General features: G+C 42.2%; 2 protein-coding genes across 6 annotated transcripts; one reads left to right on the forward strand and one right to left on the reverse strand.

The window, feature by feature from the left end:
- Positions 1-334: 334 nt before the first annotated feature.
- Positions 335-8,410, forward strand: pcyt1aa (phosphate cytidylyltransferase 1A, choline a). 2 transcript variants are annotated; one of them, XM_084008526.1, is made up of 9 exons: positions 335-379; positions 2,953-3,066; positions 3,265-3,364; positions 3,579-3,695; positions 3,786-3,937; positions 4,122-4,200; positions 4,409-4,551; positions 4,691-4,879; positions 5,278-8,410. In XM_084008526.1, exons 1-9 carry the CDS (start codon positions 362-364, stop codon positions 5,494-5,496), a joined length of 1,131 nt encoding a protein of 376 aa, XP_083864652.1. In that variant the 5' UTR covers positions 335-361; the 3' UTR covers positions 5,497-8,410. The 2 variants fall into 2 exon arrangements, with proteins under 2 accessions (XP_083864652.1, XP_083864653.1); XM_084008527.1 differs by lacking the exon at positions 335-379 and adding an exon at positions 406-744.
- Positions 8,046-18,269, reverse strand: LOC311012816 (AP-2 complex subunit mu-A). 4 transcript variants are annotated; one of them, XM_084008523.1, is made up of 12 exons: positions 18,116-18,269; positions 16,534-16,655; positions 12,761-13,026; positions 12,407-12,502; positions 11,812-11,940; positions 11,304-11,448; positions 10,965-10,982; positions 10,356-10,475; positions 10,127-10,262; positions 9,877-9,974; positions 9,530-9,641; positions 8,046-9,227 (listed from the first exon to the last, which is right to left on the reverse strand). In XM_084008523.1, exons 2-12 carry the CDS (start codon positions 16,605-16,607, stop codon positions 9,093-9,095), a joined length of 1,329 nt encoding a protein of 442 aa, XP_083864649.1. In that variant the 5' UTR covers positions 16,608-16,655; positions 18,116-18,269; the 3' UTR covers positions 8,046-9,092. The 4 variants fall into 4 exon arrangements, with proteins under 4 accessions (XP_083864649.1, XP_083864648.1, XP_083864651.1 ...); XM_084008522.1 differs by having other exon boundaries at positions 10,356-10,478; XM_084008525.1 differs by lacking the exon at positions 10,965-10,982.
- Positions 18,270-18,497: the final 228 nt, after the last annotated feature.

The raw sequence follows: 18,497 nt of genomic DNA on the forward strand, positions 1-18,497 counted from the left end.
ACTATACTACATGAAGTGTCATGTCACAGTAGAAAAAGGTCTTAATAATAAAATGAATGTGGAATAATGTGTGAATAATTAAATAAATGGTGCAAAAGCTCCGTTTACACCAAATACAACACAGATTAAACAACTTCTAAATTACAATTACAACAGTGGCCTATTTGAATGTGTGAACATTCATACTCTACAACATTGTTAGCAAATAGACACGAGATACTTGTATTATCCATAAACATGCATGTAATATTTCCCCCATACTTTGTAGCATCTGTGGAAAGCATCTTTACTGAATAGATGCCACATACAATATCTCCAATAGGTGGCAGCACGGTACAACACCGGAAATGTCCAGCTCGTTATGTCAGTTCCTTTAAGGGTAAGGATATCGAAGTTTTGTAGTTCCTAGATTGTTGACCTGTCAGCGTTGTAGTACAAGCTGTCACGGCTGATATTCGTGTGTCCTTCTGGTAGTTTCGGACAGCAGCGCAGCGGGCTCCAGGACCTCGAACTCAGGATTGTTCGTACCGTGGTTACCGTTGTTGCTAGTGTCAGCCATCCAACGAGCTAACGGCTAAAGTTAGCTAACAAGCCAACCAGCTTTTCGGCTAGCTTGCTAACTACCACTCGACAGTAGTAGCGTTAGCAAGCTTTTTTGATGTTAGCTAGCTAGCCTGCTGGCAGCACGAGATTAGGAAGCCACCCACACCTGCAAAGGCTTATTCCGGACAAAAAGAGTGAACTGTAAGTAGCTGTCAAACGTTAGCTAACATTCCTATCCGGGGTAGTTAGCAAAGAGCGTCCAGTTAGCCAGGGTTTGACAGATGAGCTGTAAAACCAGTGACACCAGTACAACTCATATCAGTCAGCTGTTTTAGCCGCTGAAACTAACTTATGTAATTAGTCCATCGATGCGTGTGCACATTGTACTAACTCCAATTAACTTTTGGCATGTTTATGCGACGTGTGTGAAGTGACATATTACAATAATCGAGAAAGCAGACATCGGGAACATTGTGTGAAATGCAGTTGAAGCCTTTGGTTCTCAAAGTGTGGTCCGACAGTCCTAAGGGGGACGTTTCATTTCTGCATTTCAACCTTACTTACCTTACTTACCATGTCTACATTATATCAATAGCAACTATTTCGATTAATCATTTGAGTTTCATCAAGGAAAAATGACAAACATGAAATGGTCCCAGCTTCTCAAACACAAATGGGCGTCTTTGCTTATTTTATGTGATTGTAAATAAGAATATGTTTGGGCTTTCGACAGTATGTTGGACTATAGAAGCAATTTGAAAACTCTTGGAAATATGACGGGCAATTTTCACTAGATTCTGTATTATGCTGTATTCTGTATGTATGCATGTATGCATGTATGTATGTATATGGTATAACCCTACACACTAGTAGCTACTGTAAATAGAGGTCATATTCAGTCATATTCACTAAAACTTTCCCCAGTTTTCTTCTTTTTTTGTGAGTATCGTACTTTACTCAGATGAGGACCTAACACTTGTTTCTATTTTTTTGCTCTTACTTTATCGGCAATGATATTTTGTGGTTTCTTTCTTTCGAGAAAATGTACTTATAGTAAGTTGCTTTGGACAAAATGCCCTAAATGTAAATGTCATACTCAATAAGGTTGCAGGGGCGGTCATGGACCTCTGTGGTAAAGACTCGGCACTGTCCTTGTTGCGTTCTTATTATAGCAAGCCTGTGCAGCCATCATGACATGCTGTTGGTGTAAATCTCCACTGTCAAATTGTGAGAGCCCCGCAGGGCGTCTCACCCTCCTTCCTCAGCTGTGAGAGAGAGGCAGAGGGTTGCTGGTTGCCAGTACCCAGTGTTGGATCAGGGAGCTGTTACAACCAGGAACTGCTACGTCTGTCAATCATTGTACTGACTCACGCTTTCATAGCTGACGCATCAGCAGTCCAGCCAAGGGTTTTAAAGATGCAATGGCAAGTTAAACAAGTAACATTTCAAAATAATGAACCCCTCCCTAAAGACCTGCGGCTTCATTTTTGGTAGCGTGATGGAATGTGTGGAATGGGAGCAGAGAGCCTCAACCTATTACGCAGGAATCCTTGTGATAAGCCATCAGCAGTGGTTTTTATTGTTCCACTAAATGTGGACAGGATAGTGTGGATGTCAAATCAGCATTGTGGATGGGATCTTTTAAGCTGTTTGAAACTCAATTCAAAGAATTTTAGGTCCCAGTCCTGCTCTACCAAGATACAAAGGACAGATATAGACGCCGATCATTGAACTTAGACTCCTCTAGGTTTATATGGTTCTCCGTAGTCGCTGAATGGACAGAAAATGAATCTGCAACTATTTTGATAATTGGTTAATCATTTATCTAGATTAGTAACAAGAAGTTACTGCTTTTCTTTTGTTTTTTGGACAAAACAAGATATTTCAAGATCTTGGGCTATGGGAAAGTTTGATTTTCTAGAAAATAATTAGCATATTAAGCAATGATCATAGTGATTAGTTATTTTCAGCCCTACTTGATTATATCTAATACAGAGTCCCAGAATGTTGACCTTGTTGAAATCCTATCCTATCTTTTGTTGAAGAAACAAGTGTTGTTATTTTAATTTCCAGTTGACCTTCATGGGTTTTAGAGTATCCCGCCCCCCAAATGCTTCCTGGTGATTAATTGAGCCGAGGCACATACAGTCCTCCTCCTCTGTTACTGTGTCAAGGTTGGCTCGGGATGTGTCATCTGACATACCCTCGCTGCCATCTAGATTCACAGTCTGTGTTCTGTACGCTATGTAATGCTTACGACAACACAGAGTTCATGTCCAGATCATCTTATACAGAGTAAAACTGAGTGTCTGTGTCTTTTAATCATCATAATCACAGGATGGCACAACACTGTGGGTATGTGAAGTATGCTGCTGTGTTTAATCGTGTTTGTTTTTGCATTTGACACAGATGGAGGCTCAAAGCTCCAGCGGGCTGCTGCTGTCCAGAAAGAGGAGAAGAGAGGGCTCCATTCGGGAGACCGAGGAGGGGGAGAGACTTGGTAAAATCCCCAGATGTACTGTGGTGAGTCAGCTGGGTTTTTTGGCCGTCATTGAACAGCGTGTTTGTACAGCAGTTTCTATATGCTCTGTGCAAGTGCAAGCCACCCTGGCTGTTTATATAAGAGAGGGGATTAATCACTTCGGTATTCAGCCATAACATTTTGTGTGAATAAATCCCTGATCAGTAAATCTTCCCCTTCTGTCTGTTGGGTTCTTTTAGGGGTTGAAGCACCCTGCACCTTTTGCAGATGAACTGGTGCCAAATGATGGTAAACCCTATCAGAGAGTCAACATGGAGGAGGCAAAGAGGGGAACAAAACGTGAGTGTGTTGATATGACTGTCTTTCTTTCTCAGTCTGATTGATCATTTTTGGTCTTATGATACTTATCACCTCATATTTCTTATACCCATTGTCCTTTCTTTTTTCCCCTAATATCAGCAAATTGCCTTTTAGTCATGAATACAGTTATACTGTACGTTCACTCTGTACAGACTAGATAGTTAATCTCTGCATGTCTCGTCTCCCCGTCCAGTTGAAAGACCGGTGCGGGTGTATGCAGATGGCATCTTTGACGTTTTCCACTCGGGTCACGCCAGAGCACTCATGCAGGCTAAATGCCTCTTCCCAAATACACACCTCATTGTAGGAGGTGAGTCTGTGTCCATATAGGCCTCCCCAGCAGCAAACCTGTTATCGACGGCTTCTTTCGTAACCATCATCTCTGTGTTTTTCTTGAAAGTGTGCAGTGATGACCTGACCCACAAATATAAGGGCTTCACAGTGATGAATGAGGATGAGCGTTACGATGCCATCAGACATTGCCGCTATGTGGATGAAGTGGTGCGAAATGCTCCCTGGACGTTATCGCCGGAGTTCCTTGCAAAACACCGTGTGAGTGGATGAAACTTAATTAACAGTTCATTCGAAATCTTGAGCTGGGGCACGATGTTAAGAAAATATATCCAGCATCGCCTCATCCTCTGTAACCCTTTCTTTTGCCGTTTCTTTGTCTGTTTTTGTACAATTTGTAGATGTGAATCTACTGTGTTGATATGTGTTGTAATGACCTCTCCAGATTGACTTTGTGGCCCATGATGATATCCCATACTCCTCGGCAGGCAGTGATGACGTCTATAAGCACATCAAGGAAGCGGGTGAGTGGCGAAGTAACCAGGAGTGGTGATGTGGTTTGCAAGAAATGACAGCATACAGTTTAGTATTTACTACTGCATCTGATGCACATATGGTACTGTACGTTACAAACATCTTCAAATGGAACATTTCCATTTAAAGAAGTGCTAACTCCTCATACATTTGTATCTGGTGTCCGCTGACCTTTTCGTCGCCATCTAACCTCCAAAGGTATGTTCGCGCCCACCCAGCGGACCGAGGGCATCTCCACCTCTGACATCATCACACGCATAGTCCGTGACTACGATGTGTACGTTAGACGCAACCTGCAGAGAGGATACACGGCGAAGGAACTCAACGTCAGCTTCATTAATGTAGGAGACAAAGTTTTGGTTCAACTGTGTGAGTGGTGGCGACAGAGCTGGGCGTTTGTGTGTTTGTGAGGCAGTTTATGTTTAATACGTGGCAGTATCATCTTTTTTTGTAACCTTTGCTGTCCCTGCGCTTTATCAGGAGAAGAAGTACCACCTGCAGGAGCGTGTGGACAAGGTGAAGAGGAAGGTACGCGATGTGGAGGAGAAGAGCAAAGAGTTTGTCCAGAAGGTGGAGGAAAAGAGCATCGACCTCATCCAGAAATGGGAGGAGAAATCCAGGGAGTTCATTGGCAACTTCCTCCAGATGTTTGGCCCTGAGGGAGCTTTGGTGAGGATGTTGGTTCAGTTTGGTTCTTTATTGACTGTTATTAATCAGGCAGCATGATGGAGCAGTATGAATACTTTCTTCATTGTTGATGATCTATATCATATGATGCACAGGGAAGGAAGAATTTATTTAGAATTTATTGATTTTCATCTATGACACGCCATTTGCATTATTCGTCTCAGTGACGCATGTAATCACATGCTTACTTTTAAGGGGCAAAGCCAAGGTGTTATTAAAAGGTCATCATCACAAACCAAATAGATGTTTACAGACACAAAACTTGACTGTTTTTAATCCTTATCTCGTCCCATGGTTATGTCTTGTGCCTGCATTAAGTTGGTTGTACCATCAGCTGATCTAACAGGTGATCTCTTTGTGTTTCTGCTTCGCCTCCACAGAAGCACATGCTGAAGGAAGGGAAAGGCCGCATGCTTCAGGCCATCAGCCCAAGGCAGAGCCCCGACAGCAGCCCCACCCGGGAGGAGCGCTCCCCCTCTCCCACCTTCCGTCTCCCCTTCTTCACCAAGACTTCCCCGCCCCCCTCGCCTCCGCCCCACCACAGCGGAGCCCGCGGGTACCTCATCAGCGAGGACGACGACGAAGACGACGAAAACTAGAACAAGTTTGAATGCTTCACTGTTGTTGGGCTGCAGTCAGACGCTGCCGGTTAACTGAGCTGTCGAGTAACGTGGTTTTCTTGAGCTCCTGCTTCCATTTATTTTCTTTTTTGTTAGTCTATGATTTAACCTTTTAAGCATTTCAGCGTCACATTCATTGTAACAGCCAGTTTCTCCGCAGCTTTTGTTTTTAACAGCCAATTTTGTCCTCATTTGTTTTCGTGTAACGGTCAGTAAAGGTTACCACTAGTCACCTGGGTTCTTTGAAACTAGTCTCGGTTATCTCAGTCACTTTTAGTGTCGAGTTTATTAGTCACTTACTGTCACTTGGGAATATTTGCAGGGGTTACACTCGGTGCACTCAAATCTATGACGGTGTGTTCTTAAGGTTGACGTTGTAATGAGGTAGGGGTATGTTTTCTTTTTGTGTTTGTCATGGCTTCAGTAGGAGGGCTTGCAGGTTTTTGGTCACTTTCTGGAACAGCACATCTGGTTTGGTGTGGGAGAGGTGAGCTGAGATTTCATTGGAGACACTGTTGAATATCTCTTGGGGAATAGCAGGTCTGAAAACTGGACATTTAAATGATCTGTTCATGTGTGGCATCTTCTGATCAAGCTAATCGGAAACAAACCTAACTTTTTTTTTAAATAACAGGTAATCTCCTGATTAAGTCGAATCCGAGCTGAACCTGAGTCGAGTGTTGTATGTATACTAAACAGCAGTTCTGTTCCCTAAGTTCGCCTGCCTGCTTTCAGGCATTGCGTCTGCGTGTGTGTGCATGTGATGTTTGTTCTTGCAAGCTCTTATGTCAGCATGTCTGAAACGTCTTCTGTTGACAGATCTGAGGTTCAGCTTTGACCTTTTCCTGCATCTAGTGATAAATTTGCTTTTAAATGTTTTTTTGTCTGCTGACAAGAATTAGTCTTTGGTTTCAAACCAGACGCCGTTATGGTGGCGTAAAAAGAGAGTCTTGCAAGGATGAACCATTTAAATGTTGATGTAGAAATACTTATTTTTGTAGATTTCATCTTTACTTTGTTTTTCCTCTGAACGGAAACTGATTTTTATCATCTCTGGTTAGAAGTGCTTTGACGGTTCGAGCAGTGAATCAACATGAGCAAGGCTTGAATTATGTTTTATGTTATTTTTTAGTAATGCAGCTCCTGCATCACCTGGGCCTATAGGGAAGTAATCTCATCTGATACACATGTGATGGCAAAAGACAGTATTACGTTTATCAAATAAGACCAGAGAACTGTCTTAATGCCCTTCCTCTCATAACAAAATGTCATCTTTTGTTTAGTTGAGTCATAAGCACACTTTCATGAATAAGGCCTCGTCATTAGTCGCACACATACATGGAGAAATATGCAAGGCAGTCTCATTTAAGACTTTGGGGTGTTAAACAAATCATGCACTGTTTGCATTAGTTTAAAGATGAGTATTTTGGTGGACTGGGCTGCGCTGTGTCACATAGTGGTGTGAAGGGTTTAGATTTATATATCGATAAAACTCCAGATCAACATTTAAATAGCTACCTCCTTCCCTGAACCAATTCTATTTCCTGAGATGAGCACAAAATATGAGCATTATTTTTTCCCTTTATGAACAGAGCCATTGTTGCAGCACTGAAACAAAGCGACTGGGTCAAATAGGATGAGACTTTCCAGCCTTGGTGTGCGTGTGTGTGTCCTGCATTTTCAGTGAGTAAAGCATGTCTTGTGTCTCCTATATAACCAGAAAATGAAACATCACAGGTGATCTGAAGATGTAATGCAATACTGTTGTGATGACTAATATAAATGTTGACAGATGTCGGGATTGAACTGTTCTAGGCTCGGGTTTCCCAAAAATAACTTAAAATCGATCTTTGCTGCAGCAACAGACTGATTCTATTCTTGTGGGCGTAATCAGATTTTAAGGTTGGGGAAATAACTCGAAAGGATTTCCAGTCATAAATTCCTTTCTGTGGTATTTTAAAGTACAAAACCAGCATAATTTGCTGAGCAAATCCAGCCGTGATTTTGGTGCTAAGCTACTTTTGGGAGCCCTTGTCGTGATTCTTTTGGAATCTGCTTTAAATCGGTATCAGTGAGAGCATGTCCACTAGTTAAAGGTGGCAAAGACTCGAGTGGCAGGCCAATAACAGCCACTACTGCTAGATACAAATGTAAATGTTTTTAACTGTTTAAATCATGTATTATTTTACTGTTTGGGGTAGAGGAAGGACAAGACAGGAACAATGTATTAAACATCTTGGCCAAAGCATTTCTTGACCATTTTTTTGTCTCCTGTTTTATGTAACTGTTGAGGGTTTCTCTGATTGAGTGTTTATTCTGAGTTCATTCAAGTAATCTTTGATTCCCTTCAAGATGTGAAAAATAAAAAGGGTTTTGAGCCAATATGTTTGTCAAATGAATTGACAGGTTGCAAACTAGACTAAACAGAGCCACACTGCAATACCCTTCACCAGGAAACGGTGTGTACAAGAGTCAAGACAACCTCACACAATATGAGCCAAGCAACTACACCCAGATGGTAGGCGGGGTTGGTTACATAGTCAGATTTTATTGGACAGAACGGTCACCAGGGCTACAAACATCAAGAGGCAGACAGTGACGAGGCAAACACCAGGGGGAGACCTTACCTCAATGCAAACGCACCCAATGCCAGATTTCCCCAAAGCATCTTTGAATCAAAATAGTGCAACAAAGTTGATCTTGGTGCTTAAGAAACAGTTTTATGTCACAAACTAGTTTATTGGGATGATGGTCAGACCTCAAAACGGTTCCCCTATGCTTTAACTGTTCCCCTGTGCTTTAACTTTACTCGCTAGATGCTTGTAAAACTAATAGTGGGGGAAAAATAGCAAGGGAAAGAAATGATACGCTCCAGAAAGTAAAAAAAAAACAACAGCTCGGTCACTATCAATTCTTCTCTTTTCTAACTACCCAGAAGAGACTTTGAATTGAGACTTTCGATCCAATTGACCGTTCCCAAAACACACAGATCAAATATCAATCAGTCCACAATATAGAATCAGACAATGCATCTCAATTTTAAGGGTCGACTACTGAGACAGAAGTTCATATACAGGAACATATCAGGATTCATTTAAACCACAACAGCTACAAATCATCTTACGGGGGATTGCTTCTAGGACTTGTGGGCCTTCTAAAGTAACTGGAGAGTATATGGTGGAATAATAACACTGAATAAACACAACAGAGCACCCTTAAGGACACCAAAAGGTGCCTCCGGTCCTCTCCCCCTGGTCCCCATCTGCATCACTTGTCTTTTTCTTTCGAACACCAGTTTGTTTACAGGTTTACTCATCACTACGAGATATATATGATGCAATGGTTCACATTTTGCATATATCTGTGCATTATATCATATTTACTTTTTTTTATTTTTTTTAAACGATGTAAATTCAATCTCCAACACCTAGTTAGGAAGGGGTGAGGGCGGAGGTGTATGAGAGGCTATAAGGGTCAAGGGGAGGAGAGACAAAGTAGGGAGGGCAGAAGAAAAAAATCTTAACAGGATAGATGGGAGGAAAGTGGTCAGTGTGCTGCCTGGAGCGGGTTGAACTTTAGCAGCGCGTTTCGTAGATGCCGGAGCGGCCGATGTACCGCACCCATTTGATGACATCATGGTCACTGTAGTTGAGCTTGGACTCGAACACCTTCAAGTAGCGCACCTTCAGACCAGACGGAGCGAAAGGAACCTGCAGAGACAAGAAGAGGAAGGTTAAGACGTGACGGAGCATGCTGGGAGCTGTAGGCCACACAGTGGGTGCGATAATCAAGTGGAATCAGGAAGTGTGGGAGTGTGTATGACATCACAGTAAACAGGTTGTTTTTATCATGATACAGGGATTACATTTAAGTTCAGCTATGCATTTAGCAAATAGAATCTCTTTTAAATCTGGCAGAAAGAATTGTTGATACTGTTGAATCTCAAACTGAATACTGTTCAGTTTGAGATTCAACAAACAAACAGACTTTGAAACTATTAATGCAATCTGACCTCAAAGTTCATAGAGATGGGAGGCCTGGCCCATTTCTTCTTATCGTTGGTCGGCAGCAGCTCGATCTCAGCACTGATCTGAGACTCCTTCATCCCAGCCATGCGTTTGATCCTGCACACACACGCACACACAAACAGACACACACACAGTCAGCTTCTTCAGTGTTGTACGGATTGCAATTTTGAAACCCTGACGAGAATAAATATGTAAATAAAAAGGTTTACAAAAGATAACAGGACTGTGTGTTGTGAGCAAACAGAGAAACAGTTGATCATTAACTTGACAGAGAGCATAAAACAGGAGGTTTGGTTCATCTAATGAAAATACGGGGAGAGCTACTACTCACTTCCACACAATGGCGTTCTCGCTGGCCTTGTACTTTGCTTTTCCCTTCATACAAATCACCTGCACACCGCTGGTGTTGAGCGGCGTTGGGATACGAACCTGAAAGGTTGACAGTAAAACTTTTAATATTACACATGACTACGACTCCAAAATGTCATATTTGCTCATGTTTGAGTTGTGAGGGTATAAAATATTCATTTGTGAATTAGGATCCATGTGAGCTGTGTTTGCATTTATTGATAAGTGCTCACCTCGATCTTTTGGGCCAGCAGCGAGGGTTTGAAGTTGGACTTGATGACCACCTTAACCTCCAGTTTAGTGCGGCCAACCTCCCTGACCAGAGGAATGACCCGGAACGGCAGGATGATGTCTTTAGTGGTGCGATACCTGCGAGAGGGGGGGGAGGAGAAGTGGTTCATGGTACAGAATTATGTTGTCATTCTTATAATAAACAATTTCCCAACACATCCATCTACTGACCTCATGAGCTCATACTCTCCATCAGGGGGGATGAAGCTGATGCTGCGCTCCGAGTCAAACTTACTGAGGCGCACACACTGGTGGAAAGTGCAGTCATCGATGGCTATGGACTGCTTCCCACTGCTAGGAGAAAGAAACACACAAAAGAAATGTTAGTTCACTTGTTTATCATTATTAAACTATATCTAATATTTATGATTACGTCTTCTCCAAAAAATAAAACTACTTCTCTCCCTCAATTAATATCCACAGTAAAAACAAAAAAAAAAGTACACAAAAACAGGGACAAAACTATCAAGACCTAAAAACCTGGTAGACGTTAATTACACTATTGTGCAATAATACAAATCATAGTCTTTGTTAGGTGGGGTGATAGAAACAAACATTACACAAAACAGGGAAACAACCACCAGGATGTATACTGAAGAGTTAACACAGTGTGTTTGGTGTGTATCAGGTGTTTAGGGAACAACAGTGCGTGAGATGATTCTTAATGCGCTAAAGGGCTAAGACTACACAAGTGTGTGTGTGTGTGTGTGTGTGTGTGTGTGTGTGTGTGTGTGTGTGTGTGGAGGTGACAGAAGGTGAGGACACTTGTCAGTACAGTACCTTCCTCCCCCTAAATCACTGAGGTACAGCACATAGAAAAGAAAGAGAGGGAAAGAAAGGAGAGATGCATCCAAAGGAAAGAAAAAAATAAATAAATTGTAAAGCCTGTCTTGTTGTAAACAGCAAGACAACACTCATAACAAAGACAGGGGTTAACAGACAAGGTGGTCTCTAATTCAATGAATTTCCTTGTCAGAGTTTTCAAGATGGAAATAATATTAAAAGCATCAAACTCGAAGAAACAGCATTGCAAATTATCTCAACTATTTTCAGCCTTGCATATAAAAACATGGTTGACTTCAGATATTCAATTTGCCGTCTGCATGTTGTGGCACTCACCTCTTCCCTGCGTCATCAGATGCTCCTCCCTTGCCCTGCTTGTCGATGACAATCTTGTCATTCATGCCAAATTTGCATTCCGGCATTCCGCTCAGGTAGCTCTTCATCACTACTCGGCCCGACACGTGGGCGCTCAGGACCTGGCCTGGACAGGACGGGAAATAATGAGACTTTCCTGGTCTAAAACTGGTTATTTTGGAAACTTCTCCTTAAAAGTTTACTCTATAACGTTTGGATAAAAAAAATTAAATAAAAAAAAATTTAAACAAAAAGGTAAGAAGGCTATTAAAGAAAAAAAAAAAGTAAAAATCAAAACACAAAGATTCTATCACTTTCAAGTCTTTTCATACAAGTAATAAAACTCAACAACTAAATCATTGAGTTGCATTTTTTAAAGCTCAAAGTCAAATAAACTTGCACAAATATGTATGCAAATATTAATAAGGAGAGACCTAAAAGAACAAAGTCAGCAGGCCCCGCCCAGTTCAGCGAGGTCGTATGAACAGACCTTGTGGTGACATGAGCAGGTTGACGCTCTCCAGCACGTCCAGGAAAAGCTCATTGCGGCGATACTTGATGCCTTCGCGACGCCAGCCGATCTGGCCCGTCACCTGGCTGGTGATCTGAGACTGCTCCTCTTTTGTCTGGGAGACAGCAGGAAAGAAACCACATCACTACCAACAAAAGGAGACGGCTGACAGAATGACAAATGAAAGGAGGTGATGAAAAGGGATTCTTAACGCTACAGGGAGGGAGGAAAACATGCAGCGTGGCTCCATACGTGGATAAAAAGAATTTCATGAGAGAGAATCTCTGTATGTTGTTTATTACCTGGTGCTGAATTATGAAGGGTCCAAGATCACCGTTGAGGGGAAATAAGGAGAGGGAAAACAAGATACAAGTTAATTTCTTAAACAGTTCAATTTGGATAAAGATTGGCAGTTAATTAATTCTGCAAAAATGTCTTCCTATATTTTAGATATTTGTCTAGTTTCCATGAAGACACCAGTGCCACTAACTCACTCAGTGACATGTAATTACATCAAAGGTTGATCCCACTTATCCAGATCAAGCAAACTGGCTTGGCACATCCCAGACTACACTCGTCTTACTGACCTGTCCCTTAATGCCCTGCTGGGTGATGAAGGTCTTCAGAGCTCCAGTCTCTGAGTTCTGGGGGTATCCAAAGTCCAGGATCTCTGTATGAACACAAACAGATAACCATTGATTAGAGATAAGATGGGTAAAAGGACATGTTGCGATAGAAAGAACTTGTGTTGACCGAGAGTGAGATCATATTCACACAACTTGAACTGGGAGGACAAAGGTAACAACATATATATGAAATAATCTACTACACATTAAGACAATTTGCCCCTACATGCTCCAGAGCTGCCCAGTTCTCAGATTTACATTATGGATAATGAAATTGATTGATCACAAGTATCGTCGTTTACCATCCAGCAGCTCATAGATGAGCACAAAGTTGTTCTTGATGTTCTCCTCGCTGATCTTGCCAAAGTAGGCTGTCATGACGTCGCACATCTTGTAAAGGAACTCGAACACCATGGCGGCGTTGACATTCTGCTTGGTGACGGCCGCCAACCAGATGTTGGAGCGCTTGACATGGAAGAAGCTGGTTCTGGCGATGTTGGTCACCGGGGACCGAACCTGCTGCCGGGCGTGAATCACGTTCACACGGAACGCATCCACCGCATTACGCCTGAGATCGGGAGGGAGGACAAGAAAGAAAAAAAGAGAGAGACACGTTTCAGTGAATTGTTTCAGGCTTTTCCGTAACTGTTGACACTATTCCCCCCTGGACATCCTGGGAAAATAGCAGCCGAGTTTGATGTCCAGCTTTGTGCTGGAACTAAAAGTAAACCAACCATTCAGACCGTAACGGCACATCCATCCACATCAAAGAAGGAGCAGTTATCAAAACATTTCCCGAGTGGAAAAGGACACCTCGACTTGGTGCATTTAGAGAAAAGAGCGTTGTTTTGTGTAAATGGTTATAATTACCAAGAGGGTGAGGGAAGGCTCTGAGAGTTTAGCTTGACACACAGGCATCATAATTATGTGGACACCATGGGAACAAAAATATGGGTAAACCATATATTGTCCAGATCTAATCTTCAGTTGGGCCATTTTTTTTATTTCCAAAAGGTTTAACAGAAAACACTGTGGGTTTATAAATAACAGGGCAGAGGATGCAGCACGTTCTAACAGGATACCAAATCCTATTGAGAACTTCTAGACGTCTAAAGTGACAAGCTGGTGACCTTACTGATATTCAACACTACTTATTATCTAATCTAAAACATGTAGTACCATATTGTTAAAATAAAAAAAAGCCTGTATGTTCACACTGATTGCTCCCCTTTTTAAATGGAACCATGAACAAATGGACTAGAGACATACAGGTGGTAGCCTTCTTGGCTGATATTACACACGTTTAAAGATACAATTTCTACCATGTTTGCATCATCGTCGACTGTTTATTCACACATTTAGGAATTCCATGTGGCAGTTTTTGAATGAGGACAGAAAGGTACAATAATGTCAGTCTAGGAGGCTGCCATGATGTCTGTCTTGTCCATTAAACTGCTTCCATATCACCACTAACATTAAAAACAAAAAAAAACACACACAAAAACAGTCAAAAAGTATTTTTGTTTGAAATGTGTGAAACTGTATTTAACCTCTGAATTAAAATAAAATCACAAAATTGTATCCATAATTGCAGTTAATTTCAAGGGATATTAATTGATCCTACTTGAACAAATGAGGCCCCATAATATTAATATAAATGATCTAAACAGTCTCTCAACTTCTTTGTGAAAGAGCAGAATCCATGGATGATCGGACTACATTAACCATCATATCCCATGCTCAGTCTACATGCTTAGGCACCGGTAGGGCCGTTTGTGAGCGTCAACACTCATTGAAGGGCCCGCATGTTGGTTTTATCCGTTGTATCTCAGGAGCTGGAGGTTCATTTACCACTGATTGCCATGACAGGTGACTCATGCTTAGAGGAAGTTGACTGTGGAATCAATGGGCATGCAGTTAGGAGATTCAAGGGGTCATTGATCGGTGGCCATGAGAGGGGAGGGTTCATGCTTGATAGGCTGGAACATCTCTTACCTATTCCTACAGGGGCCAAGATGGACAGATGGAGGAAAATGGTGATACAGAGGATAGAGAGGGAAAAAAGGATGAAGTAAAAGGAGAGGAGAGAGACAAAAATGCACAAGAGACATTTTCGTGCATCATGTACACAGACAGAGTGAGTAACATGGTGTTTATTATGAAGCCGTCATTGTAACTGAATAGTCGGCGGCACTAGATTGCTCTCAAATCTATGTTGTGTGTTGTCCTGACAACGGCATGGCAAGTGCATATTGATTCTTTTAAATCACTCCCTTACAGCTTAATTATTTTTGAGTGAATCAATTTCTATTTCATCTGTAACTAAAAGCTTGGTTGCAACATAAAAGAAGTCAACACAACATTATGGCACGTACACTGCGACAGCATAGTAAGCCTTGTTTACGCTGCGCTGCTGCAGCAACAGGGAGGATCAGCAAAGGCAACTGATGCCGGGACCACAGGGATCATGAGCAGACAAAACGTCTGCTCATGACTATAGCTGTTGTGTTGGTGAAAGTCTCACAAAATGACAGTGTGGCTCCTTTTACACTTTGAGCACATTCAACTATGGGCGTGAATTCAATTTCAGTTTGGAACGGATTCAATGCTATTCCACAGGTGCTGTGTCTGAGAAGGCTGTACTGATTGCTGCTGAGAAACAGGACAAGAAATGGATGCTCACAGACATTAGTCTATTTAATGGCATCCCAGTGTTTTGATACATGTTAGACATAACAGCTCTGAAATGCACCACATACTGTACTATTTTATCCCTTGTCTCCTCTGTGCCTCAAACCCTACAACTACAGCACATAAAATGATTAAAAATGCCTTAAGGGTCAACACAAAATAGTATATACTGACCCAGCACTTCTGCAGTGTACATAACTGGCACTAGGAAATCAAGTTCTACCTTTGTGCCCTCTCGATACCTTGCCAAGCCAAACTGTTAAAACCCACAAGGTGCTGGATTGCCGTCTGTTCTGGAGAGATGCCTGCACTCATCTCAATCAGTGAATGTGGCTGGGTTTACACAATACAGAAAGTGATTATTGGGTGTTAGCATGGAGGTCTGGTATGTCCATTAAAAAAGGTGAAGCACATCAACAATGTGTCAAAAAACAAACAAACAAATGAGAAAGAGGAAAGACATAAAGATGGACAGCCTACAAGTCAGATCTTAGCGTGTTCTTCTGTCCACAACATGCCCACTTATATGTGGATCTACATGGATGTAGCCTTCTACCTGACACACGTTATGTACCATATACCGAGCCACATTGTTTGCAGTGTCTCCAGGTTTTTAGCCTATTATCCCCAGTGTACCCTGGATATGACTTCAATCTTCAGCTTCGTATAGGCTCATTTCTCAACTCTGTTTAGTTGTTATTTTAAAGTATTTTTATTTTTACATTTAAATATGAGGCACTTACCATTCCTTTCAGAGCTATTTTAATACATTTTCCCCAGACAGGCAATTATTAATTCCTCATCCCTCCATACGTACCCTAAGAGAAATATTTTCTTTACAAAGACGAAGAAGTGTGGTTACAATCAGTATCTCATTTTGTTCATATGGTACAGAAAAACAACTTATCTGAGGTGAATTTGGAGGAGCTGCATCTAATCTTTGACATACAGTAGAAGTTGTGGATGTAAATATTGAATGAGGATGTTATTTTTTCCAGATTGTGTAATACTTTTGTATTGTTGTTTTCTATGTTATAGTCTCTTGTGTTTTGTCATGTATTTATTGGGAAAATAACTGCATCATTGCTTCCTTGTTTTTGTATTTGTAAAAAAAAAAAAAAAAAAAAAAAACACTTCTGCATCTAAAAGGTTGGTAACACTGTGCTAAATGTATGCCTGGCTTAGCTATTTTTAAACACAATTTCGTGGAGATAACAAAACAGGCAAATGTAAACTACTTAGCTAGGAAGAAGGACATAATCCTCTCTCATTCCTCCAAAATCAATCCCAACCTGTCCACCCACGCTGGAACACGCCCTTCTCACTGACACGAAGTCGGCCAAAAATTGTAGAAACGTTACGGCTTTGCTCCTGTGAAACGTACCCAATGTCATCCCGGTAGACCCTGGAGATGAGGACCTCCCCCTTGTGGTTGTAGATGAACAATCCTCCAATCATTGTGGCTGCTTCTCAGTCCCAACTGGCCATGGTGAAACCAAACCCCGCCTGAGGAGAGCGAGAGATTGCAGGAAGGAAACGGGGAAGGAAGAAAAAAAAAAAAAGAGGGTGATGGAGAAGCGAAAGCAGCAAAAAGTAAAGGAGTGACCATAGTACAGGGAAACACTTGTCCCTCACATCCGCTTTCTCTGTCACTCTCTCACACAGACGCACACAAACCACTCTATTGCCAATTGAATACACCCTGCAGCTGCCCCACTGTGGTGACTCATTTTTGCTACGTGCATGTGCATACACACATTAAATAAAAACACTCCAATATAGGCTGAAGAGATTCAACCACCACCGCCCACACCACAGACAAATCCTTATTTCCTTCCAAAGTGAGCTTAACAGCGGATTAGCATCCCCCAGTTTGAAGCATGATGCCGCCAAGTAGCCAGTTACAAATCTGTTGATCTTACTGGGGCTGCATTTTACTACCAGGTGCAGACAGGATATGGTTGGATTAGGTATGAAATCCAAAATTAAAATCAAAACCTGAGGACACCGTCATTCACATCGAGGCAATGCGGTCGTTGACGTTGCTGGCTGGTGCCTCAGACAAAACAAATCACGGCAATTTTGCTCTCATTCAAGAACGAAGCTTCTGAAAACCAGGAGATGAAGGACATGCTTGAAATTCCTCGAAGACAGAGGCCGGATACCTCAAATAAACGGCGCCCAGATTAAGTACACAACACAATCACATGTCCAAGATCAGAAAAATAATGCCACCCATATGGACATTGCCGGGTCGTGACCGAATAAAGCGTGCACAAGCCCCTAACGATGTGTAATCGGCCTTTTATTGGCCGATGTCAAGATGTCTGCTCACTCAGGCCATTTCCTAACGTTCATACATTTTTCATATTTCCCCATTTGTTCATTGTCCGGTGAGCAACGCGACGCTTGAAACACTTTATTCGAAGGGCACTCAAGTGGCTACAACGTTGATGGAGGCTTGACCTTCAGCTTCTATCAAAGTGATGGAGAATATACCGAGTGAGAGGTAGCTAGCTAATTTAGCTTACGATAGCAGGCTAGCTGGCGGTGGTGTTCGGCGAACTAGCGTCGAGCAGTGCGGAATATTAAAATGGACTTCCGGTGAAAAGAAAAACCAGACCGTTTGACGGCGTTTTTAAAAGCACCGCTAACGTTATTATTCATCGACAATTTACAAATCAACGAAATGGTATTATAGCACTGACTGTCCGCAAACATCGTGCGCTCGTTGATAATTCACATAAATAACACGCCGTGTGCTTTTATTTTCATGAGGAAACCCGCTTATATTCCGTTATACAGCTTGCCGCTGCTAACTTGACGTTAGCTGACGTAGCGGCAGCTAACTGCTAATGCTAGCATCTCCCCGAATGCAAGTTTCCCGGCTTTCCGAAACGGTTATCGGGCTACATTTGATCACTTTGACTAAAAACATGCACTCGTCTCGACGTTAGTGAACTCACCCTAGTCCTCTCACGAACGCCACCAGAGTCTCGCTCTCCCGTTCGGCCTCGGGTGTCGCTTATGTCCAGATCCAGTAGGTTCCCGGTTCACACAGCCGCTAATTCCGCTCCTTCCTCCTGGTCTTCTGTAACTGTCAGCTGACCCGCCGTCCTTACGCACAGCCGTTCCGTTGTGACAGGAAAAGGCGCGGCTGTAGCGATGTGTAAACCGCACCCAGGCCTTGTTATGATAAGCTACACAGGCTTCTGGTCAGTTATTTGTTTCAGAGCAGTTCATTATTGGTTATGTTTGAGATAACAGACACCACGGTGGGCTGGTCCCTTTTTCTAACGGACTAGGGACCGTGTTCGCATGTATCCAAAGAGCTTAATTAAATGTTGA

Source organism: Eutrigla gurnardus (genome assembly GCF_963514095.1).
Source record: "Eutrigla gurnardus genome assembly, chromosome: 4".
NCBI classification, from domain to species: domain Eukaryota; kingdom Metazoa; phylum Chordata; class Actinopteri; order Perciformes; family Triglidae; genus Eutrigla; species Eutrigla gurnardus.